The 27,464-nt window shown below is 39.6% G+C and overlaps 1 protein-coding gene across 1 annotated transcript; it reads right to left on the bottom strand.

The window, feature by feature from the left end:
• Window positions 1-27,464, bottom strand: slc16a2 (solute carrier family 16 member 2). Its single transcript, XM_032554653.1, is given in 8 exon segments — window positions 1-6,164; window positions 6,269-6,535; window positions 8,599-8,827; window positions 11,231-11,374; window positions 12,375-12,692; window positions 12,694-12,868; window positions 13,407-13,551; window positions 26,160-27,464. Coding segments are annotated over 7 exon segments (1,692 nt in total). The 5' UTR covers window positions 26,590-27,464; the 3' UTR covers window positions 1-6,164; window positions 6,269-6,284.

The following is a 27,464-nucleotide window of genomic DNA, read 5'->3' as shown; positions in this document are numbered from 1 at the left end:
TTCAATTTTACACTTTATTGAAAGTTTAATAGAAAAAAAATGTGACTCTTTTGATGAGGATTCAAAATTATAACAAAACACAAAGACAATTTTTCCTAGCAGCATGACTTAAATTCCCAATCTAATGTGCTTACTGACCATGTTAGATAGATCATGTTGTACATTGGATTAAACAAAAAGATGAAACGGTAGAGCTGGTGTGGGACAGAAGCTTGCAGCTTTGCAAAGTGCGGAGAGGCAAAAGAGGCTTAGTTTCAGCAACCTGCTGGAGTTTACAGAGAAAGAAAGCTTGACAGACTTCTGCACTGAAAGTGTCTGCATATTTCAACATGTAAAGCTGCGGGAAGGCCTGGGCTGAACATGAACGTAGGACCATAAACAACAATGACCAGCAAAACCAAACGGTAACTGTGAAAACATATCTTCAGCTGGAATAATGGCAACACACATATAAAAACTTTGTAGTTTCTTGTACATATGAAAAACACAGAAAGGTTCACATGGTATTCAGAAATTCAGATCTTTACTGGCAAAAATACACCAGAGTATTCTTGCTGGAAGTCCGGCAGTCTATGAAGTGCAGACATGTTGTGTATCATGGCTCAGATTTCTAACAATCGGCCCTTCAGCTATCGGTTTCAGGTGTTTGTGTGGTTTGGAAGTGAGGTAAAGCACACCAGTTAAAAAGTAAAGCAGACTGAGGTCAGAGGAGTCCAGGGGAATGGCCCGCTGCACGGCAGAATAACAAGACCGGGGTGTTGCAAAAAGTCTGGACTCACTTCAAGCCGGTGAGTCCGATAATGAGATGAAACTTAAGAGGCCAGCTTCTTCCTTCTGGCCGCTTTTAAATAAGAAGAACAGATGAATTGCTTAAACATACAGCTCAAACTTTTTCAAGTTCACCCGACCTGTTTAGCATGAATTCCAGAGCGTTGCAACAACTGGGGATTTTGCCCTAGGGAGGTTTTACCTTGTCACATGTCAAATGGAGCATGAATTATACCTCCCACACCGAGGCTTCAAACTGCAGACTGTGTGGCTGGGCAGTCTGCAGGTAAAAAGAGCGACTTGAAAGAAATACAAAGAAAGGAAGCCTGGGTAGTTATTAATTAGAAAAACACATGTTCAAACTATTATGAAAACTAGTATTAGTGTTTGGTGCTCATTAAAGTGATATCTCACAAGAGGCCTCGCTGTGAGTATCTACTGCAGCTCGTAGCTTTCGATGCTGAATAAACATTTACAGTGCTTTGCAAAAGTATTCAGGCTCCTTGAACCTTCCCGCATTTATTTTTGCTTCAACCACAAACCTCAATGTATTTCAGTGGGACTTTATGCAACAGACCGACAGACTGGAAAAGTTGCAAAAATATGAAAATTGTGGTTTAACGTCTTTTTACTCTGATACTACATGAGGTTCAGTCCAACCAAAAGTTACCGAATAAGCAAACAGACTCCACCAGGACCTTGAAGTAGTATGGCACAACTGTGAAGCCTACCAAGACACGGCCATACATCAAACCTGACGGAACAGAAAAAGACACACTATGCCACAGGTGTAACACGGTGGTGGCAGCATCATGTTGTGGGGATGCTATCGGCAGGAACAGGGAAGCTGGTTGAAGATGTGGATCAAATGAATGGGCCTAAACATCTATGGTTTAGATGAAAACATAAACATTTGTTTGAATGTTTCAAACAACAAACACACCCATGTCAGTGTGAAACATGGTGATGGCAGCAACATGCTGTGGGATGCACATCTTTGGTTGGCAACACAAACAACCCCATGGAGGAACAATTGTTAAGAGGCTGGGAAAGATTTGAGATTCACATCTGGAAAGTAACTATGAATTTGACCATTTCATTGTAGCTCTGACTGGATGATTAAGCCACCATCTTTTGTTAGAATGGCCTAATCAAAGCTTGAGTTAAATCCAATTGAGAATTAGTGCCAAGACTTGAGAAATAACTTCTGCAAACGTTCTACATGTAATCTGACTAAGCTTGAGCTTTTTTGCTGAGAAAATGGACAATGGTCTCTGGTAGTGATATCACAATAAACACCTGCAGCTCTAGTCTATACACCACTTTGTGTTGATCTGTCACATAAAACAATAAAATGCACTGATGTTTGTGGTTGTAATGTGACAAAGTGCAAGAGCATGAACACAGTTTTAAGGCACTGTATCGTCAGGAGTCTGGCGCATTCAGAATTCAACGGTCAGAGTAACAGGACAAGTGATGCTGCATAGACAAAAAAACTTTGGCAAACTAAACTCACACACACCTTCGCCCATCCAAATGCTTTCTATCACTCTACATCCACTTCGTTCCTTCACCATTATATATTAGCTCTAATCTTCACAGATAAGTCAGCACAGCAAATCTCCTGCCAGCACTTTCAATGCAAACAGCAACAAATCATAACTCAAAACCATTACAAATTACATCGAATCAGCTCCGTTTCCTGTTTTAAATCTACAGTAGTTGATAAAAAAAAAGGAGCACCTGGTTGGTTCTAGAAGCTAGGTGAAAGTGAAGTTTGATTACTTTTAAGCGGGGACATGCAGGGATTCTTCAAAGTTAAAAGCAAATCCTGTTCTGGTGTGCAGCTTGGCCACCTGCTAATGACACGGTTAATGTAAGGCAGATTTCCATTCAAGGGTTTTCACAGGTTAACGCTTCACCACTTGGTTTTAGTCCAAGTGACTAAACAAGAAACGACTTGCGTAAAAAGACAGAGGTGGAAGCTGCTGACTAACAAAGTGACGACAAAGTCATTATAAAACAGGGCAAACAATAACCACTCAGACCATAAACAGAATCTATACAAGCTATTAAATGGCAGCTGGTTTCACATCAATGTCCTACTTTATGGCTGCCAGAAGATTTGGCCCTTTGGACAACTTTTACACCCCTAAACGTTTCCCTCAATGTGTGACTGTAGCGACATTGGGCCCTCCTTTACTTACAGAACTAACTAAGTGCAATGTTTAATTCCAACATAATTGAATATTTTTGCTTCAGTGCAGGAGCTAAATATAAACACACTTCTGTATTTATTTCAATAAAAATATTTCACACAATCGAAACAAAAAAAACAAAATCTGCAAAGGGCATTTGTTTACTTATGCGGTTTCCATGCAGCTTTTATAGGCAGCATCTTTTGCAATTTTGTATAACCACAAAACTTAAAAAAACTTGTCGGGTTAAAAATGTAGTCAAACCGGTGTTTCTGATCTCCTGTCTTTACAGTCAAGTGTTTCTATTGATTAATTTAAGGATATTTGACATTTATCTAAAGGTTTCTTTAGCAAAAGGACAAAAAAAGACCATCCTACAGACGCATAGCAGGGACATTTAAACTGTGAGCATGAAAGTAAAAGCCAAGAGCTAATAAAGGGAAAGTCAAGAGGCAGAACAAAAACGTTGAAAGTAAATGTTGGCATGATCAATGAACGGCAATTGGTAGAACTGTGGATCACACAAAACAGAAATACAACACAAACAGAAAAATACCACAAATGGAGAATGTCAGCATGATATTCAACTGGACTGCGGAGGAACATTTGATTACTGAGGTATAAGTGTTCAGGAACCGTCGGTCGTCTGGCGAAGCCAGCAGGAAACCTCTCAAGAGAAGGTTTGTGTAGCTTTCAGGCTGCACACTGTTACAGCACAGCAGCAGACCTGATGGTAAAAACATCTAAACAAAGAGGGAAAGTTAGCTGAGCACCACAGCTTTCCCTTTTCCCCACTTCACCTTTTGCTGTTCCTGTTTCTATCCGATCATAATGCTTGAGTAGTGCAGCGTTGCTTCTAGTCTACAGTACAGCAGAAGCAGGTGGTCCCAGTGAGAGAAATAACTGCAAACTGCCCCGTTCGGGTCGCCAGGGGTGTGATGTTGTGTTTCATTACTGCCTCAACAATACTCTGTGCCCTCCACTGAGTCTAATGAAAAGCAGCAAATTAACGCAATTATCTAAGAAACGGCCCAAGCTTGTCTCGTTTGGCAACGTCAATTCAAGAAGTCTGAAATCAAAATAATCAGCTGGCACAACCAGCCTCAACCTTAAAACTAATGAGTAACACTGCAGTGGATCAGAACTTTTTGTGGACGACAGTTTTTCCTTTCAGACAATCTGGAATCACATTTAGATGTGCAGAATTTGGGCGAAAACAAACAAAAAACCCGTTTTGTTACCTTCAGGACATTTCTGCAGAGTTATGGAGTCACTTCTGAAAGGAAGGTACATCATGTTTTGTTCTTAGACTATTATATGTTCTAACATATTGACAGGATTGTGTGAGCTGATATTTGCTCTGACATGACACCACCTGCTATTCTTCCTTTGACTGCCTAAAGGGCATATTTTATATTTTAGAACCATAAAATATAAAAACTCCTAAATATAAAAAAGAAAGAAAATCAGTAAAATATAATTATTCAGAAACCAAACCACAAGGTTTGCTAATATAACATACGCAGGTGACAGCTGGCATTGCAGTAACTAGACTGGTCAGAACCAGAGGAAAAATTAAAATATGCAAGAAATATTTTAGTGTTTAAAATGACAGTTTTTTACCTGCAGGTTACAGGTAGATGGGGCTTTAGAATCCCTTCATAAGGTGACGGTTTAATGAGTATCTCAGGATACCGTTCTACTGTCTGGAGTGGATATTGTTTGTTTGGTGTTACAGAAGTAACATTATCAGTCTTTGGTAACTTTTGGCTCCAATTTGATTTTTCTCCTGTTTTTATTTTTTCTTTTCTCTATATTATTTCTCTATTTCGGTCATAACAATGAATTTAGCCATTAAAAGCTACAAGTCATAACACAGCTGAAAAGGAGTAAGTGTAAAATTATTATATATGCTGTTTAAAAGTCAGAGTTGAGTAATCGTACGTTTATAAATGCGCTGAAAAGTCCCACAACAGGAGATCAGTGTTATTTACTGATCTATCAATGTTACATTATGGTAGCTCAGCTGTCTATTGGTAATTAACCTTGTGTGTGCACGAACAGTAACACACATTTAAAAAAAGAAAATGTTTCAACTTTTACATTATTCCAACGTATTGTATGTATTTAAAATAAAAAAGGTTATTGAAGGAATACTAGATCTCTCCTAACTACTCCATAATTGAGTTCCTTTCCACTAAAACAGCAAAATAAAGTAACAGTTGATTATTTTTCAAAGCTATGAGAAACATAGTGAAAGCAGATTTATCTAGCACCTTACTAAATGTAGAAAAGATAGAACGACGGAAGGTTTGATGATTAGATATCAATAATATGCTCAGCCTATTATACATTTGACTGTAAAACCAAACTTGTACCCATGCAGTGACGAGGAACGGATCAAAATTGAAAAGAGAGAACCGAAAAAAAAAAAAAAAACATGTAACATACTACCAGCTGCCAGATCTACACATCTGTCTCCTGAAAGAGGACGGTTTCAGGAAACAAACCGTCCTGATCGCAGAGCGATTCTGACCCCACCTGTTCCTACAGCGTAAAGGTCAGGACCTAAAAGTTGTCTGCAGCTAATTCGAGGTGATTGTGTTTAGTGGCTCATCTGTGAGAGGAATAGCCCATTTTCTGGTGGTTTGGAAAGAAAGCAGAAGCTGCAGAATAAACTCTAAACCCATGAAAGTAAGACTGTTTAGGAAACGCAAACTAAATAAAATGGATGAGCTCTTAACATAAACGTGTGAGGTTCAATACATAGAAACTGAAGAAATTGCATAGAAAATGCATCTCTCGTCTAGCTTTTCATGTTAAGAATGAATTTATTTAAAAAAATAAAATGATTGTAAGATAAATGATGCAGAAGAATCTACTGCTGATCTCTCTTCTCTCCCTCCTCCTTGGAGGTTTGTGTGTTTTTACACAGTTCTGATGAGAAAACTCTTCTCGTTGACAATTTGTTGCATTCATCCAGCGCTGAACCCCCATCTTCTGGCCCTCCATGCTGGTTCTAGCTGGCTTGCGCTTCTGAACTTTGCTTTGCACAACAACAAAAAAAATGCAAACAACCGGCAGAGATTTGGAAGTGTTAGAGATTATAGGTAAACCAGAAATGAAGTCCAAAGGTGAGACTTCTGTGAAAGATACAGGAGATTCAAGGGATGGAAAAAGTGCTGGTGGGCTGAATCCCTGTAAATACAAACAGAAAACCAAAAATGACAAACAAATACTGTAAAAAAAAAAGAAAAGAAAAAGCTTCTTATTAACACTTGCGGGTTTAAAAAGGATGTTACCTTTGTAAGACGTGACTCAGATGTGTGTCTCTACGTCTGTATAACCAGGCAGGATGTCTCCGTTGGAGCAGCTCTTGGGTTCCCCAGCAGGTGGGGTGGTGGGCAACATGTGGACAGTCGTCAACTTCTCCTCAGACGACTCTTGGTTTCGCTGGATCCTGCGGTGGATCAGGGGCACAAAAAACAGCACCACGCCCCCAATCATAGGAGGTACCCCAGCCAGGGAGAAAGCTACTGTGTAGTTGCCAAAGTAGCCATGAAGAAGACCTGTGAATAGATCCACAAGCGAATATTAAACATTGTTTACTCAAAGAAGTAAGGAAACATTTTAAAAGTTTTGGGGTAGGAAGACTTGCAGGCTTATTTTGAGCTATTTGTTGCTCATTTTCTCCACATATGCTCTTGGAAATCTATAAATACCCCTTAAATGTTTGCGTAGCTTATAATGGCTAACTTAATCTCATTCTAAATCCAGCTGTCCTGTGAATTTCTGTGAGGTTGGATAAATAACTCTAATGAACGAGCAACACCCTGAAGATTAAAATGAAGTTATAGAACAAAGTTTTGACAGTTTCAAGGAGCATTGTTCAACCTATCGTCTATAAATGGAAAGGATACGTCACAGCTGCAGAGATACTCCGCTCAGATGTGAGAATCTGTCAACAGCATAACTTTTACTTATGCTATTATGGCAGAGAAGGAAATAGAAAGCCATTGTTGAAGCAAAGCCAAAAGAAATCCTCTTTAAATCTCTACAGCTAGACAGAGATTTAAAGAGGCAAAAGCAAATTAGGTGGATTAGCAGTATTTGCTAACAACTGATGGTGTCATCCAAGACAAGCTACTGTGAAACATTGTCTCTGCTGCCCAGAAATTGAGTTAACATGTCATGATTAACAAAAGTGTCTTCAGTCAGAAGCTTCTTCTGATTTGTTGCAAGCTACCAGAGATCCTTCCTGCTGACAGAATCAACATCCACAATTACTCTTTGAAGAATAAGGGTTTACTACAAGTCACTTATTGAACTCAGCAAATATGTGGAAGAAGGTGATTCGGTAAGATGGGATTAAAATGAAACGTGATTTTCGTTTCATCGCAGTTTGAGGACAACTGATTTAGATCAAAGAATAACTATGTGTTGGGATGGCCCAGTCAAAGCCCAAAAATGAACATCTCTGGCGAGATTTGCAAAGTTGACATTCACAGATGCTCTCCTGTCAATCTGACGCAGTTTCAGCTGCGTTGCTACGAGGAGTAACAGGATGTCAAAAACTCTTGGTTCATGCAAGGCACATTATTCTCCCGTCAAGTCAAAGTGTGAAATTGTGCATCATCTTGTTTAACCCGCAGCATCCACTTTTCTTTCCTACTGTATGATATCTTGAATATGGATTTGTCAGACAGCTTTTTGACAAGATCGGTCTGTTCCAAACGCATCCAAGCTCAGAGAGGTAGACTGAAAAAATGAGGCCCGGTCGTTTGTCAGCAAAGTTTAAGTAGAACTTCAGCAGCTTTTTTGCTGGCTTGCTCTTCTGCACAAAAAGGTTCAGCACTGCATCAATGGTGCAATCGGGTCCATGAGTGAATAGAGAATGGGTAACCTGGACAACAGAGCGGAACAACATTTAAACGTTTCGGTGCAATAATTGTCCTCATTCAGACTAGATCCTCGTCAAGCCGGACCTTTTATTTCAGCAGAACAGAGGGACACTGTGTGTATTTAAGCAACGGAGAATCATTTAAGATGGTTTCAAGTAACTAAAGTAACTATTGAATAAATTTCTGTCCTATTAGAACATCTGCATTTAAATTGCAGTCAAAGCTTTTAGGATTTACATCAATATTTTGCTGTAAAGTTACAAATAAATTTTACATAAGAAGGTTTATCATCTGAAGTCCGACTTAATAACTGAGTTATGTGCTAAAGCAGAAAGTAAAATCTGTATCTGAACCTAGAGACCTGCAAGACAGAGTAAAACCACATCTGAGTCATCAAATTCGTTTTTAGTGGTTATAATTTCAGGAACCATAAGAGGAGCATCTTATCTTATGGCGGTAAAGGACTGACTTCCGACCTTGTTTGTGCTTTTAACCTCAACACAAATCCTTTGAGCAGCCTGCAGCTGGCCTCAGTCCCAAACGTCTATAAATGCAAACCATTGTATAAGCAGCAAGGCATTTGTCCCACTTTACCTTTACTTCTGACATATTGTCTTCCCTTGTGTGGAAGTTTTTCCTGTAAACAGCAGTCAGCTTAGGTTTTGCAACAATGCATTCCTTATAGAACACGTTACCACTCAGAAGTGAAATAAAGAAATAACGACTCGCACCTGCAATTGGTGGACCTGCCGTCATTGGGAGGGACATAAGGCCCAGAAGGTAACCTATGGCTTGAGAGGCCTGCATGGGGCCAACCAGCTCGAAGGCGATGGGAGCCATCATAGTGAGGAAGCAACCATCACAAAGCCCCAGGAACACACACACCACCACCAGCGCCTCGAACACCGCGCACTGAGGAATCATCATGGACATGAGGCCCAGGGCCATGAAGGACGCCACCTGGAAGAGAAAATTTATAATAACTAACTCTTGGTTAAGCTCTTTGTTCTGTGGGAAATAATCTGAGATAAAGAAATCCAAATCTGAGGAAATCTCTGAACCACATCATGAGGTCTGAAGGCTCTGTGGTATTTTTATCAGCGCTTTAAGCATTAGTTAGCTCAGATTCCTCCAATCACTTAATACCGCCTAATTCAAGTAAGCTCCAGGTCTGTGACAATAACACTGTGAAGAGAGAAGGAGAGGTTGCGTGTATTCACAATGAGCTAAAAGTGTTACTGTAAACCCTTCATAGTCACAGGCAAGACGCTCTAAGAAGGGTTCAGCAGTGGATAAAAACATATCGAGGCTGTCCAACTTTACAATCTTACCCTGCTCATTATAATTTACACACTATTTCTAACCAAATTAAAACATAATTTACATACCGACAGAATGGCTACAAATCATAATGAGACTTTAAAGATATATTTTTATGATTAAATGTCACTTTTCTTTATTAGAAGTGATAGGAAAATGTGACTCAACTTTAACACATTTTACAAATAACACTTGCTTTATTTATTATTATTTTAATTGTCAATCTAATTATTAATTTACATGTTTTAATTTGTAGTCTCAACATTGTAAATGCAGGCTTAAGTAAATAAATACAGCAACATTAAACATAACTACACATTTGTGTACCTATCAACAAAGACCTGTGACTACTCTGTTCATCAGCAGTGGTAAAGTTAATTTAAATGGGTTGATTTGTTGGAACAAAGGCAGTTTTTATAAATTCTTTGCCATTTTTAAAAAGGTGCAATTCCAGAAATGTAATATATGCCTGCTTCATTCAGTCTGAAAACAGCTTAGATGTGTTTGGGGTCAGAGTCATGTTGTCATAATTTGAGGAGTAGAGAAAGAATTTGGAGGTCATCTTTTTGAGCAGCTCTGGCAGCAAAACAGTCCCACAGGTTGATACTACCACCACCATGCTAGACCGTTAGCAAGGTCTTATTAAGTTTTAAAGCTTCCCAGTGACTCTTCCAAACATATGACAAGTCATTTTGGCCAAATAACTCAGTTTGTCTCCTCTGACCAAAAGGTTTCTCCAGCAGACCTTTGACTTGTTCACGTGGGCAGCCTCAAATTTCATTCGTGGTTGAAGGAGTCTATTTTAGTGCGGGCATCTTTTTCTTGTTCAGCAGCCCTCTAAATCAGAGTTCATGTTAAACCCTTTTCACTGTAGACAGTGACACTGGAAACAGTTCCTGGGCTATTCTAGGGACATCTAGGCCAATTTCTGCCATCTAAGAATGACAGAAGGTTGTAGCCACTGTACACTCACAAGAAACTGGCAGGTCTCTGCAGAAGAGAATCAAATAGGAGATGCTTTTTATGTTTTATTCTTTGCTGTCAAATATTTACAGACAGCAGAGAGAATTCACTTAGAATAAATATTTCTCAGCCCAGTTCTTCTTGTAAATGTAAATATTATGAAATGACGTCTGCAAATGATTCTGTCAGATTGAGCCAGTCCATAAACTGTGTGCTCCTCTGTATATACGCCAGGGAGAAATAAACCCTTCTTGCTTCCGTCTGTTGTGCTTTGCCCCCTCCTGTTTTCTTAGAAGTGAACAATCAGTGCCAATAAGCAGCTATGTAATTCTCTGGTAGCAGTAAAGCTCCTTCACCTCTTAGTAGAGAAAGCATTTTGTAAAATGAACCTGTGAACCATAAATTATAAATAAATCATCCTTATAATTAAAAGACTGAATTTCCACACTAGTAGAAGGTGAAAACATTACACAGCAAAAAATATTATTTTGAATAAGATTTGAAAAATCATCTTTACCAAAACCAATAATATAATTTTAACTTCTTCACCTTTTGGACACGAACCTTAATGTACGATAGATCAACACAAAGTAGCACATAGTTGTGGAGTGGAAGAAAAATGATGCATGGTTTTCAAATAAAATGTAAAAATAGAGGCATTTGTATTTAGTCCAAAGGAAGACAGCAGACAGGTTGGGGACAAAATGGTGGAGAGGTTTACAGCAGGGTGAGGTTTCTTTTCCAGGTTTGACAATCTGATCGAGCTTTCTTCAATTCATCAACTGAAAGTGGAAAGAGTAAAGCACAAATGCAAACCACCAAGACAGGCATCCACCTAAACTGACAAGCAGAGCATTGATTAGAGACTTTAGAGGCGCTCCAGATATCTATAACTCAGGTGTTTACACAAAAGTTTTAAAGTCGATGCATTGAAGTGGGCGCGAGGATGCAGCCTGTTATAATGACGTAAAATGTGGAAAAACTCAATTAAATTAATATTTTTGCAATGCAGATAATGTTACAGCATTCATAGAAACACAAAGTACTAACATCATCCCACATATTCCACAACTTCCTCACCTGCATGTAGATCTTCCGTAGACCAGGAATGAGGTCTCCGATCTTTCCAAAGGCAAGTCGTCCCACCCCCGACGACGCTCCGATGCAAACCAGCAGCACCCATTCCTTTTTATTCTCTTTGAACTTTTCCTTCACAAAGTTGATCTGAAATTAAACATAAAGTTAATATGCTGCACAGGCTTCTGCACAACTTTTCACCTACAACAAAGAAAAAAAAAAACTAGAACTATTCTGTGGGAAGAAGAAATTGTTCATCTCCAGTCCCAAATCAAGGCCTTACAATAACAAAATGTTCTCATCAACAGACCTTTAGAACAGCTGAACAGGAAGACCCGGTACATATACATCACATTCCCTCACTCCCCTTTAGCCATAACCCCCCAAACCAGGCCCAAAACATGAAACCGCCCTCTGAAGTCTTTCCTGAGACTCCTGGTTCTTGTGAAATATTTGCTCTGCTTTGAAGAGCTCTACATCCCTCAGTGGCCATAGGATAAGCATGTTTAGGGACACAGAGAGGCCATACAGGAGAGGCTTCCTGAGGTGGTCGAGCCAATACAAAGGCCGGGGCTGTGTTTACATCTGGGCCCGGGCCTGAAACAACAGGCCGGTCAGAGGGAGGCCGGAGCTGGAACATCCGACATCTGGATAGAGGGAGATCGACTTCGAACCTCTGTGTTGAAACGTTACAGTTCATTCACATCCCTCAATATCTCACATTAAATTAGCTAAATTTCAAGGTCACATTTTGCAATCATGAAATCTAAACGGCTATCATCGTAAAAAGCTGAACAGCGCATTTTGATTTGGCAGTGATTCGACATTTTTATTATCACTATAATAACACACTCAGTTGGACTAAATATTTATGTATTCGCAATAATAATGAAAAACATATAACATGCACGAACACCACGTCATAAAAACCATGCATCCCTCCTCTGTTTTCCAGTTGACAAATTTTTAATATTTTGTGTCAGTCTATCACATAAAATCCCCATAAAATATATTGAAGTTAACCTGAAGAAAACAAGACACAGTATTTAACTAAACCATGCTTAAGACTTTAAAACAGCCAAAGTTGATGTTTTACTGTTAACTCTTGAAGGTACCAGAACACAATACTGAGGAGAGATTTTCTTACCAGATGGATATATGGCACAAAGTATCCCAGCACAGCTGTTGCTACTCCGAACGCCCACACCCGATACGTCACAATGTGAAACACACGCAGGTTGAAGTACTTCCTAACCCCAGCAACGACCTTGCTCCACTTGCTCATCCCCTGAGCCGAGGCCTGGGTCTGGGTTTCAGCAGGGCCGAGGCCCATCCCCGGTGGGCCCTTGCCTCCCACGGTGGGAAGTAAAGGTTTGAATGTTAATGCCAGCAGGGCCTGCACCAGCATGAAGAGGCTGAGAATCTGGAAGGTTCTGCTAAGACCCAGAGGGCCAATCAATCTAGTCCAGAAGAACTGGCAGTCCCATGGAGAAGAGGCTGGCTCCGGCCGTCACCACACCGTTGGCCAGGCCCAGTCGCTGCCGGAAGTAGTGACCTAGGATCACTAACGACGGCTGGAAGGCAAAGGAAGAGCCACAACCGAACAATATCCCATATGTGAAGTAGCGAAGGATTAGGGAGCTGCAAATGCAAAGAAGAAAAGCTTAATTGTAAGAAAAACTGCAAAATAATCGCAAAAATGCTATCTACTATTAATAAAATATGTTTTCCAGTGGGAATTATCCATAAATATTGCAACAGTAACAAGTTTATGGGCAAAAGTGAAAAAAAAGTCTGTTGGGTTGGACCAAATTAGTGTTTTCATTGTGACCTATAAAGAGCAGAGTTTGTTTCTCTGGCTGGCTAAGGAGACTTTCCCCGCTGGACATTTGCTGTAACTTACCAGTAACTAAAGCTCAGCACATATCTTTTTATGTTCTTCTCTCAAAAATGTATTTCTCTTAAAAAGTCTTCAACGGTTGCAATGAAATAAAGATGTATGAAATGCTTCTTTATTTCATACAGAGTGAAATAAAGCAGCATTATTAATGTTAACATGTTTTATCATTTTATCAATTTTTGACTAAATTAAAGTGCAATCTGTCTTGGTACAGTATGTCTAAGTGAAGAAAGGTGTAAAAATGCATTGACTATGCAACTGCAACTATAGGCATCTTACTTTGCAAATGATGTTGTGAGAAGCCCTATAAAAGCCACTGTCGCCCCACAGACAGCGGTCTTCCTGCAGCCGAAGTGATCTGTGAACATGCTGACCACAGGAGAGCAGAAGAAGATCATGCCCATGGCCAGGGCCCCGACCCAGGCTGCAGAGCGAGAGCAGAGAGGAGACAGAACCATCATTAGAAACAGTGTGGAAACCGCATGTGTTGTGGCAATCACTGAAAGTAAATATGACCCTGGGTGACCACAGAACAAACACCAGAGTCCTTGCACCATGATTTTTTTGTTTTTATTTCATAATTAAAACCCTGTGGGCTATTGTTATGTATAACTATGGATCAAAGGGCACAGTTTGCTTTTAATCCATCACATACTGCTTGGACTTGGAAGAAATTCATACAAAATGGCTTTCTGAACAGCTAACCAGCTTTAGTGTGTGCAACGTCTGTCAGAAACTGGTGGAAAAAAGGAACCTGAAAATCCTGCTTTTTTATAATCCTTTCTGAATGTGGCAGTTTTCTGATTACCACATGAGACACACTGGTAAAAAAAAACACTCTTGCATCAGTTTCCTCGCTTGTTTTCAGAACATTTACGTTTGCCCTATTTTTTTATTCTATAAGATTTTTGAACAAGTAAAACCTGTGATTTCAGTGGAAGCTGTAGTGAAAGGAAGACATACAGTATACCTCATGTCTGATTATGTACTTTAGCTTCCTTAGAGGAAGTTCAAATAACATGAATGAGACACAAATATGAGATTTCTAGAAAGTTAAAAGTTTGTTTTTCAGCAATTTAAGTGGATATCTAATAGCTTAACAGTTTAATAATAAAGTTTTTTATAATGTTTTTATTTTATTCTGCTTAAAGATCCTGCACAGTGATTGTTTAAGACCTAAAATGTCATGTCAGACAACATTACTACATAGTAGTGGATAAATAACCAATAAAGTATTGCAAAAGATCAACATGCTTTCAGTTAATTGAAGTTTAAAAATGTAATTTAAAATGATTAAAAAAATATATGTTTAATATTTTTTGGAGTTTCACATAAATGTGTTTTTTTAGTGTCTCGACAGATCAAAAAGTGGCTCAAAGTGTTTTTGTTAAGTATTAAGCAAGCAGAACAAGCCAAATGGCTCTGAGAGACACAGCGTGCCCCGTAGAGCAAACAAAAACACATGCCTGATTCAAGTCTCCAGGGGAGCAAAGGTAGCTTGAATGTCTACCAAGCTGGTTGTGATCTAACTGATGCAACAGGTCACTGGAAAAAGGTGACGACCTCGTCTGACTTCTATGCAGTGAAGTGAAACATGAGCTTAGGATGGTCATCGCTGTGAAGCTGGACATAAACATCCTGCATGTTTCTGCTCGACTTCTGAAGCCATTTCTGAAATGATCTTCCAAGTTTTTAAGGAGGAACGTTTTCATCCCACCGTGGAGCTTCACAAATTCAACGTCAAATATGAGTTTACCTTCGTCTACCCTTCTCTGTCAACTATTTTTGTCACCTTTAGCTTAATATTTTCTGCATAATTTCCTTGATGACATACAGGGTCAAATATTCTGCGAGCTCAATCAGAGCTCTCTTAGATGACAGATATGAATGCCAGCAGTGTTGAAAGTTTCTGCTACAGACATTATTTTGACAGCGTTTCTCAAATCTTCTCAAGCAGCTACTCAGTTTACCAGCGTCAACACTTTCTGGCAGGAAAGACCACAGGCATGTCTCTTCCTCAAACACTCTATGTGTTTACTTCAATGTGGGCCAACACTGTTCATTTTCATCATCCCCATATCTGAGACAAATATTTGTTTTACATCCATTGTTTTATTTTGCCACCCAAGACTGCAATGCACTTACAGTTTAGGTCAGAAGTTTACATTTTATTAAAAATGTGAACTAAACCATTGATTTTGGGCTTTAGATATTTAGTTTGCACGGTTCTTTTTCCAGAGTGAAATTATTGCATGTTACACAACCGTGATGAGTTTCAAAAAGAAGACTCCATGCAGAAATTTGAATACTGTGAATCTTCTCTAAGCCGCATAGAGTCAAATTTAAACATTAAGGATTAAATTAATTAAATTAAAGTAATATTTTCTTGTATTAATTGTAATAATAATAAAAGTGATAAAAAATATATTCACAACTTTTTTGCAATCTTTTTGGGGCAGCCATAAACCTACAAACACAAATACTGCTTTTAAAAACCTAAATCTTTATAGCAAGGTTACTCAGGAGACAAGTTACATAAAGAAATGTGTTTTTCATCAATAAGCTGCACACACAATCTGAATTTAATTAGATTTTTGAATTCACTGACGCGTACTAATGATCGCAGGGAACTAAGAGGGGAAAGTATTAAAAGTAACAAAGACGACAACACAGTAGACCCCCTGTGTTCGTAAGGATTAGAGACCACAGCAGCCTGCAAATAGCTAAAATCTGCCAATACTTGAGACCACAGCTAAACATATTTATAGATGCCTATATAGATCAGACATCAAATATACTTTAATGTGCATTAATATGTAGAGTGAAAATTGTCTTAGGACTATCACAGAAATATTGGCTGCTTTGCGAACACCAACCAATAGCATGTCACGTAGCTTTGAATCTAGGTATTTAAATTTCCCAAGCTGCATTTTGAAATATCAGTGAAATCAACGAAAAGGGAAATATTCCACAAAGTATCTGGAGTTTTGGTCAACAAAAAAATCTGCTAACAGGTGAATACTGAACCACGGACAGGCAGGAGTGCACGCTACGATCACTGTTGGCGGGTTTCACACAACATTACTCAAAATTTTTATCATATTAAGAAATTTTTCATGATAAACAATGTATAACATGTACATTTATTGTATGTTTATCTCAACTATAGATAAACATCGTAGTCATATTTGGATAAATGTCCCTAAATAGAAACCTTATGCTTTTTGCAACAGTTAATGCATTTGTCAGTGGTTGCTCTAACAATTGTGGATGGATATTAGACTTCATATTGGCAAATTAGGTGGGTTCTTCAAAACTGGTTGATTTGGTGGAACTGACCATCTTTTAAACAAAATCCACCCAATGTTAGTAGAGATAAGATCGGGCTTCATGAAAGCTATTCATCACATTTAATCTAACCCTTCCAAAACTGGCATTGACAAATGTTTGGAATCATCTTCCTGTTGGAACAACAAAATGTGTCCAAGTTTCAAAGATCTTCACCTAAATGAAAGGAAATTTGGTCCAAATGTTCAGGAGCCAGTCAAGGACCACAAACGCTCAAGTCTGGCACAAACTGAGAACTGCGGGTTAGCTAATGTTGCCTTCAACAATAAAGCAAGTTTTATATCAGCATGGAAGGTGGTAATCAAGAAAGAAGTCCCTTCTACAAAATCAGCACCTTCAATTACAATGGAACTTTATAGGTCCTCATATGGACGAGTCAAATACGTTATGGATAAATGGCTTAGATCAGGAGAGAAGAAGATGAAGCTTTATGGCCACAATTACAAGAATAATCTTCGTACTGGAAGAATAAGACCACTGCCCCAGGTTGTAAGCATCTTTATGATGTTAAGGATCTGTTTCTCTGCCAGTGGCACAAGTAGATTAATTGGCGGTTCTCAAACCACCACTTAGGTGAGTTTGTTATAAGATTCTGGAGCGAGGTAAATTGCAGTCCTGCAAAAAGCAAGCTAGTCTTTCTACTGTCAGCAGCAAGGAGGGGACACCTCCTAAACATTGGGAGGCGCCAACTTCTCATCAACTGTATATGCCATAAAGCAACTGAAAGCAAATTCAGAACTTGCACAAAGTGGGAAAAACGTGATAAAACCTTCAAATCCATCAACTTTTTATCGACATAATGGCAGGATTGTCGAAATGTGATCAGACCTGGATGTTCTAGAAGGAAAACAATAAAAAAAACACAGCAGTACTGGCAGTGGATGAAGCAGGCTAGCATTAACCTTTTGCATGGCCCCAACCTGAACTCTTAAAGAACAGGACGAACTGTACCCAGCAGAGTCCATTTTCAGAATAAAGTATGTTATGTGCTTCACGGGCTGGAGACAGAGATCATAAAAAAAAGATGGACCGAAGAGGCCAAAGAAGAAAAGATCAAACTCAGATTTTTCTTCCCCAAAATACTAAGGACCACATTGGGGGATTTTTCTTCAAGGTTTTATTGGCTCTAGTGGCCTTTATTTGACAGTGAATTGACAGGAAAATGGGTAATGAGAGAAGGGAAAGACATGCGGCAAAGGTCACCAGGCCAGGAATCGAACTTTCGACGGCAGCGTTGAGAACTAAGACCTTCTTATGTGGGTTGTGCTTAACCCCTGCACCACCACAGCAGCCCCTGTAGCAGCTTTGTTAAGAAGGCAGCATTCACTTGAAAGTTTAAAACCACAAACCCATATTTCAGTGCTATGTGCTGCTAAAGCACAAAATAAAACCCACCCGTCACCCCGCAACGCCCCAACAAAAAAAAGAAACCCTTTCTGACTAAAGCAAAAGTCTGAGAATAAATGGAGTGCAGCGTTCTCATTAGAGAAGACTAGAGGACTCCAAGACAAAAGGAAAAAGAACACTGTGAACTGAACTTGCAATAAAATAGAGAGGTGTGTGTTTCTGTGTGGGCTCACAAGCTCTTCGTTCTGCTTAGACACATTCTGACAGCAGGTATTTCAGACTTCCTCTGTATAAGCATTTTCTAGCACAGGAACTCTAAAATAGTTAAAGAAGCTTCCTCTAAAAAATGTAAAACCTTGTGCACATTTAAACAGCATCACAGTGAATGTTTTCAAGTTCTGTTTTCAGGCAGAGCAGAACAATCTCCATGTTTTTATGTGTGTATGGGAGTTCTTTGATCTACGCAATGCAAGCAGCTACACAGCTGTGCCTTCATAAACATTGTGCATGCCAAGCCAATCAACACTTTTTTTCAAGCTGTAAGCAATGTGCAGTCCGTAAGAGCATGCACCCTGAGTCATTAATGCCTCTGACCCCTTTTTAAAACCGCCTGGTGATGAAACGTGCGTTTACATAACCGCAGCGTTCACAAATTAATCAACTGCACAAAGAAAAATTCACTTGTTGACATGCAACTGCTGTTCAAGTCAAGCAACTAGAACTGATAAAGGAGCGTAAACTGCGTGGTTTTAGCATTAATGTTAGAGAATAAGCTCTGAAGGGTAATGCAAATAAATGAAAACTGTAGAGCGTAAAAAAATAATATTATCCACTTCGCACACACCAATTAAAATTTGATTTCATGCACAAGGTGTTGCCAAACAATCGGAAACAGCTCATTGTACAAATGCTCTCTGACGACATTGTTTGTAGCTCGCACAGACATAAGAGGAAATATTCAGTCAATGAAACAATGCAGCAGACTGCGGCTGGCATTGTGTGGACTTCTCACTGCGAGAGGGAAACAATAGCCATACATATTTTCGCACTATTAATGGAAACATGGATTTACACGAATATAGTGTTGATATGGAAAACATTTTCCTCAAGGCCAAATAAAACGTCCTCAGCAGGTGCTGGAGATGGAACATGCAGCAGTATGTGACGTTAAAAGTTATTTTGGTCTGAAACACTAACATGGTATTTCTAAACCTTCAACGACAGGAAATTAAGTTTAGGTAGAGATTTTCAGCTTTCTTTGGAGTCCTACCAATTGAATTTATGTTATGAGATTTAAATGGAAAAAAAAAAACAAGCTGTGGGTTCTTTGATAGAGAAAATTAAGAAATTACAAAATAATGCATCAAATGCACAGTACGCCTGAGTGAGCCACTAAGGCGTACCGTGGCTCACAGATCTGTACACATACCGTACAGATGTAGTTAATGTGCTTAGGTTGAGATGCAAAAAAAATGAAAGCTTAATAAATCCTTTTAAATCCTTTCCCAGATTTAATAAGAAATTTACTCTGCATTATTTAAATTAAAAAAGACAAATCAGTTTGAAGGTAAAACCATTAAAAATGGGAAGGTGCAATAACCCAGTAGCCAGCTACTGGGTTTAATGGATGTATGGCTGGGCTGCATAATGTGCAGAAAAATCCATCTTCTCCTGGATTCCAGATTTGGGGTCAAAATAACTACTTAAATCTGTTTTCAATTTCATCTAGAAAAATAACCACACATTATGATGCTGCTACCACCAAGGTTTACAATAGTACACAATATCCTTTTGATGTTTTAATTTAGGTTAGTTTCATCAGAAACTCATTAATCAACAAAGTTTAGGGAGAATTTTACTCATGTTTGGATGTTTTCTTTGATAACAAAAGTCTTCTGTCTCATTACTCTATAGCAGATTGCTGACAAACCCCAGTGTTAGTGTCTTGTTAGCCTCACTGATCAGCATCCAGCTTGTCTTTTTGATAATTTTGGAGATGGTGACTCCATCTTAAAGTGCCCTGAATGATAAACATTGGTATAAAACTTTGAGTATCCTTCTCCTGATGGATACTGTCTGCTCTGTTTCAGACAAGTTTGTTCAGGTTCAAAAACTTCTTGCAGAAAAGCAGCAAACTGTGAAAAGCTAAGAGTCCAAGGGCCTTTAATAAATTACAGGAAATCCCAACATCAGATCTTTTTTCACACGCTACCTGGATGTGATGACTTCTTTGGAGCAAACTTTATGTGTGTAAGAAACTAAAAGTGCTGGACAAATATTTGCAAAATCATCTGCAACAGATAAGAGGGGAGTGTCCTCAAAGAGCCTGAGTTCAAAAATTAGTATTGACAGCAGAAATCACTGGATGCTTCAGGTTTTCCCCAGTGTATTATAAGCCTGGCAGATCGCCAGGCTAAGCAATACTTATTTATTTGAGTCTTTTAAATTTTTTTTGCATTTTTCAAGTCTTTATAGTTGGTGTTCAGATATTAATCTTCCAATCTTTCAATAACACATAATTATGAAGTTATATTTTCAAATTTCGTGTCAACTTTAAACATATTTTAACTCAAAAAACCAAACGAGCCCCTGAATGAATGACTGCCGTAGGACCCAACTACCGGGCTTAGCAAGTTTTCTGGGGGAAACCTTGTGCTTCATGACTTGTTTATTTGTTGCCGCTTTCTGAATGTTCCTAAGATCCTCATGATGATTAAAGATTCTTAGCTTCTCAAAGCTGCGAGTCGCTGAAAACTACCTGTTTGGATATCAATATTACTGCAAAAGAATATGAGATACAGTATATGTGTGTTTACAAGTTGCAAAATATGTTTCAGGTTCCATCTCTAAATAGACAAATGTGTTTTTGATAAACAGAAAATTATGGTCAAGAGGACATTTGCTGGATGCATTTCCTGCTGCTCTCTTTCTCCAATCTTACTAAACAAGGTTCCAAATAAAAGACAAATCAAGCACCCGCTCATAAAACAGCAAATCTCTACCGTCTGTATCTATGTGCTCATATAACAGTGTGAAAGCTCATGAGACCATGATCCAACCTGAACCCATTCCCCTGCCCTCTGGAATGCCAGAGAGCCAGCCGTAAGTCGGTTCTGCCAACTTGGGATTTCAAGCTGCCAGCAGAGATCCTGGAGAAATCTCAGACTGCAGAGAGACAATTCAGCACCAAGGTGGACAATACACCAGAGGCTGTTCGGGTCATAATGAACTTGTTTGGACCCTGGAGAGTGCTCTCATTTAGGGGTTGAACGACTACATATTTTTTAAGGTCGACTACATCATGATAATAGTCGAGTCGATGTCGACTAGTCGCGGTGACGTCATAGTGACGTAAGCGCAAAAACCCTTCACAACTACTTGGAGGCTTTATTAGCTATTTTCACGGCAAATATCGACCCCCGCCCCCAACACACACACACACACACACACACTCTCCCCTTCTCCTGCTTTTACTAAGTCTATTATGGAGATTCTTCGTGAGCAGCGGGGAAAAGTTTGTTGCACAAAGTCGGGTCTGACTTTTTTTTTCTAAACACCGGCTGATGCTGATGATCTCTGGATAGTTACTATAGGAGTCAAATTATCACACTGACTACATGGTGCTTTTGGAACATCACAAGCCAAACTTGTTATGAACGGATCCCGTTTGGTTACAGCTGAATTCAACGAAACCACCTGCTTCTCCTCCGCCCGATGCGCGGCAGGAAGCTCTGCTGACTCAGCAGATTGAACGATTTAAGATATTTTCTAGTCAACGTCAACATGATAAAAGTCGAGTCGATGTCGAGTTGACTAGTCGTTGTGACGTCATAGCAACGCAAGACGCAAAGCTTTGGAGTAACGTACAGGCTTTATTACCCGTTTTCACGGAAAAATACGGCATTTACACAGAACAGCAACAAGTGAAACAACAAAACATCGGGATAGTTTATGATAAATAATAAGTTGCTGGGAAACCAACATTCAAAAGGAAACGCACATCTTTTAGATGGCATGTAAAAACAATAAAAAGAGGGGGCGGGGGGGGGGGGGGGTAAATAAAGTTCACTCGCTGTCAATATTCTCTTCGCTAAGAGTTGTTGGGGGTTTTTCTTGGTTGACATGTAGGAAAACAAGGGCATCAACATGAGCCGGATGAAGGCTTGCCCGCTTTCTCGTAATGGTATTCCCAGCGAGAGAGAAAATCCTCTCGCTGGGAGTGCTGGTTGCCGGAACAGCTAAATATTTTCTGCTGAGGTTTGCCAGACGGGGAAATCTGCCCTGGTTGCTGGCCCACCACTGCAGCGGGTTCGCCATGGTGGGGATCTGTGGTAGCGAAAAAAAATCAAGGATTTCTTCGGCAGCACTGGTGCTGTGTGCTGCTGATCCCCTGTAACTCTGGTAATGTGGCCCAAAAAGTTGCAAAAAATCTTCTTCACGTCTGACTTTTTTCCCGGTCACCGGCTCGCTCTGATCGGGCGAGTTTTAGACGGCTCGTGTTTTGTAGTGGACTGCAGCTGCAACTCCATCTCCTTTTAAAAACACTGTAAAACCACAAATATGCATCCATCTACATATTATTTAAACTAATGTATTAACTTATTTTTCTTGTGTCTTGTGACCTATACTGTGCTGCCAGATCAGCACAGGCTGTCACCACCGGCAATCACATGACTGCAACTAGTCGACATGAAATGTAAAAACTCGCGAGATGTCCTAGAGTCGACTAGTCGACTAGTCGACTAATTGGTTCAACCCCTACTCTCATTGTGCTTTTTTGAGTGCCCTCAAGAAAAGCAGATCACTGATCATGAAATATAATGCTTGAGAATTTCCTCTAATGTTTCTGGTGAATGTAAAACCATCAAAAAATGGTCCATCTCTTCCTCGGTGCAAGAAAATCCAACAATTTTCTAATTGTCCCTTAACATTATGAGGACAGAAAAGGTTATTAGTACAGTTTATTGGTGCAAAACTTATTTGAGCTTCTGCTTATTTATTCCAGGTGGCATTAAGTTGTAAATTGGCAAAAAGCCGAGGTTATTTTTTACTGAATCACGATATTTACACAAGTGAAATAAATAATTTATTATCAGACTACGAACACTAATCATTTAAAAAATACCTTTAAAACCAAAAAGAGACTGTGTGTAAGAGGCAATTGTTTAATCAAAACTTTCATGGAAATGTTAAAAATTAGATTTGTTTTGTTTTGTTTAACTCATGTTAAACTATACAGTAGTTGGACTCAAAAACATGAATTAACACGAATTAATCACTCTGTTCCTATATATATTAATTCTTTGGGTTAAGATGATAAATATTCTCATTTTTGGGGAATAAGGACCTTGCTCTTGAGTCTTGAGTATGCTTTAGTACTTCTTGGTTTAATAATATGTTGACTTCATTTATTTTACTTATGTTCTGAATTCGGCTTCCAACTAGTTGACTTAACAATAAATTTTGAATAAAACAAATGTATGCATAGTTTAAACAGAGTAAACCACGTTTGCTTTCTATCCGCCTGCTGCCTGTAAGTGTGAAGCAGCAGGTAGGGGAGGGGCAGAGTGGCTTTACTCTATTCTCAATAGAGCTGAGACATAGCAAATGCCACAGCAACACTTTTTCAACCGTATAATTAAAACACCTTTAAACCCCAAGAATAGAATAACAGATAAGTAACCGTAACCTTTAAAACACTAAAATAAATCTGTCATCATCCTCCCCAATTTTGCATGGACTTCAGAAGTTTCGTCCTGCCCCACTGTTGGCCAGAGCCAAGCCAAATAACACAGAGCAAGGCCGCACAATGACAACAATGGTGTAATTATACAGAACTATTTGGAAAATATACTTGGGCAATGCTACAACAGTTGTAGGAGCACATCTCAGGCTAGTCTGACTAGTTTCTACTTGCTTGGTGTCAACTCTGCCTGGAGTCATTACGATGCATTTTAAACAGATAAGCTGTTAGTCCAAACGTTACCAACAAAACGTCTAATGCAGTCTTTCAAAAACTTTCCAGCCTCCTTCCTTTCAAATGAAGTAACAGATTTGTATGAAAAGAGTGAGGAATATGTTTCTTATTCAACGCAGCGCTCCTTCTGCTCTGTTTCAGATCAGTAGCACAAAGTTCAAAATTACTTTAGGCGTTGATAAAAAATTAATCCGCCGCTCCTGTCGAGCCTTTCTTCTGCCCCCGTCTCACAAATTCCCCTGATTCGCAAACTGTGCAGCCGGTGCAGCGAGCTGTTTTGAACTTCTCTCCCTCGTTGGGCACACCCGTGTTACCCGGGGCTCGCTCCCCCACGAACATTAAAGCAGCACGTTTTTTTTAAATGTCTTTTTTTAAAAACATTAGTCTTTCATGTTTGCATGTGAAAAGATTGGGAATGAAACTGTGACTGGCTACAATCACTGGGCAGTAACAACACCATCTGTGTTTCGCAACCCACCCACCCACCACACCACCATTTTACTGTTAAAAGAATTTATGCACACCCCGTTGTGGTATTTCAAGATTTCCTTTTGCATCCCTGAAGGCCTGGTAAAATAAATATTTGAGATGAAGCATAAAAGTGAAACAGATCTTTAACAACCTGTAAAGAAAAATTTATTATTTTGGCTTCACATGCTTTTTTTAAAGTGATTCTCAATAGTCCTTTCCACTTGAAGCCAAAAGAATGACTTTCAATTTCTGCAGTACAGACACTGGATCTAAAGCAGCCACTCCAGTCTAAACAATTTCCTCAATGTAGGGTAAAAAACATAGCATCCAACCAATTCACATTTATATTTAGAAAAATAATAACACAAGAGAAGGTCTTCATTTATTTTTTCCACACTTTGTCATCTATAATAATTAATAACAGGCAGCCATTTAATCTCCTCCCACACACTGCCTTGTACCATAGCTGGTGATTGTGAAACACTTTAGAAAAATACCCTCCAAGTGTTACTGTATGGTGAGAACGGGAAAGAACCAAAGGAGGAACCCAATGCCAAAAATAACACCCACAAGAAATAATTCACTAAGCAGCAGCTAACACACATGCATTTTCACCTTTGTATGTAGTCATATAACTGCAGGCTGAGTGATTACAATGAATTCAGTGCCTAATATTTTGATCATAGCTATTTGTCAAGCGAACCATAATATGTGCATATTATTGCGAAATAGGAACTGCTGTGACTTTCCAAGCTGTAAAGATAAAATAAAATTTGCCCTGATTCTGTCTTTTTTATACAGTTATTCATAAATCTCATGTTATTTAATTATGTGTGCCATAATTTGAAGCCTCAAAGTGGAAAAAAATCTATTAAAAATGTTCCCTGTTCACAAATTACAGCTAATTTCCAGCAGACGTTACTGCAGTGCTGCTACAGAACAAATAACACACAGACGTGGTCATTTAAGGGCATTAGTGTTACTGCTTACAGGGTCATGTCATTACACCAAGTGTTTAACACTGCTGGAATAATCTCACATGGGAAATCTAAAATATTGCTTGGGACTTTGAATAATGTGATGATATGCAGGGGTTGAGATTTTAAGCTCAAGTTTAAGTTAGAGACTCAAAACTGCACAATGCTTCCATCATAATATCGCTACATCTTAAAGTTTGTTTAAATAGAGGAAGGTTCAGAGTGACTGGAGTTTTCTCTGGCTGTATGACATAAAGTAACAGAATCCAGTTGCTGAGCACTGCCAGACAGCTCCCTGAAAGAAGGCTACTTCAGATCTCCCCCACTTACAAAACAGACATATTTGACTGTTTACCAGATGTTTATTCCATGCAAAATCAAAATAGCAATATAACTTTGCAATATTGCTAATAAATAAATAAAATCTGTAAATTAAATCTCTCTGTAATGTTAGGAGCAGTAAGAGTAATTTTGTTATTTTACTTAAAAGCAATTCGAGTGTGTTGCATATTTTTATTTAAACATTTTCTGTCTGTAAATATTTGGGTCAAAGCTATCCCATAAGAACTTCATGCCATCTTATACTTAAATAATGAACATACTAGATGCACATAAAAGAGAAAATACATATTATTTGGGAGACGTAATAATTTTGAGTTTAGCAGAAAATGAAAGGGTTTAAGCATCAAAGCTTAAACTGAACCATTAAACTAAAAAAGTGATTTAATGGTTGTTTATGTACTGAAAATGGTTGGAAATTCCCGTTTTTATTTATTTTTGTTTCATTTAACCAGCTGAAATAGATTCCTCTGTATTCGAAGTAAAAACTGGTGAAGATCTATGTTTTTAGGGTTGCTGGTGCATCTACAAGTGCATCACCTGGGTCCACTTGTTGCTGCTTTTCGTACTCACCCACTTTGAACTGGGAGGTTTGGTCCTCCGGGTCTGTGTGCTCCTTCACCAGCATCGTATGGAGGATCCCGAAAGAGTTCTGAATCCCGAAGATGGATCCGTTGCACCAGGTTGCAGCAAAAACCACGAGCCAGCCCCAGCCTCCTTCTGGCGGGACAAATCCGAGTCCCTGGCTGTGCATCTCCAGCTGCACCCCAGATTCAGCATCAGGGGAGGCGGAGAGAGTAGGCTTGGACTCTCCGTCTATCAGCTGCACGGCACTATCCTCCTTCGCAATTTTACACTTGCTGCCCGCCGGCTGTCCATCCTTGCTGCCGTCCGCCTCCGGGGGAGCATCTCTCGGCTCCATCTGAGGCTCTGCGCCCGGCTGCTCCGTCCGGGACTTCTCTGTGGACGGCTTCGCCTGAATCTCTATCCCGTTAGTCCCCATGCTGTCTGGACCGGAGGGGAGGTTACTGCTGGATTTTGGCGTTCATGCCCGGGATATAGGTCACTGACATAAGAGCAGCGATTTGAATAACAGATTTGATTGGCTATCTGTCAAACGTGCAAGACGGATGGTGGTTCACTGGCACACAAGCCTCCTACACGCCGCTGGAAGCCGAAGTCTGAGCGTCAACTTCTGAGAATAAACCCCAGCCTGCAAGCGCCACATTTCCCATTCTGGACTCCGAGTTTCCAGGAATTCAGCGACCTAATCTTCCTTTCTAATATAATGTGTGTTCCCAGGAACTGCCCGTAGAGAGTTAACCCATATATTTATTTACTTGTACTACTGATTCCGCTCCGCTTCGTCTCCGCGCCGTGTTGTCACGCAGTCCGCAGCCGGTCCGTAACATCTCGCAGGCGGCGTCTCGCACCCCGTCTTTACCGTCACACATTCACGCTGTTTCGGATACAGCTAGGCCTGCGTGGGTCCCAGCTGTGGGCTGTGTCGGCTCTCAACTGTCAACGCTGCTTCTGCCGTCATTGAGCTGCTGCTCGCCACCGCCTCCTCTCCCTTCCCCGCCGCGGGCAGACGGTTGGAGCCAATGGGACAACTTCGTGGCCGTGACGGAAAGAGGCGAATATTGGCGAATCCACTGGATGCACAACTAGCATGCTGTAGCTAACATACTATAGCTAGCATGTACAATTGTAGCTTCTCAGCAGCTGTAGCACTTTAAGCTGTTAAAATATACCTGGTAAACCTTAAAAGTGTTAAGTTTAGACGTTATTATTACATATCTGAAATCAGTCTTATACATTTTTATGTCTAAAAAGTAGACAAGAATCATAAAGGTGTCAGTTTCAACATAATAAACA

Source organism: Xiphophorus hellerii, chromosome 23 (genome assembly GCF_003331165.1).
Source record: "Xiphophorus hellerii strain 12219 chromosome 23, Xiphophorus_hellerii-4.1, whole genome shotgun sequence".
NCBI classification, from domain to species: domain Eukaryota; kingdom Metazoa; phylum Chordata; class Actinopteri; order Cyprinodontiformes; family Poeciliidae; genus Xiphophorus; species Xiphophorus hellerii.
Note: the sequence above shows the minus strand (reverse complement) of the source record. Positions and strands in the feature narration are given on the sequence as shown.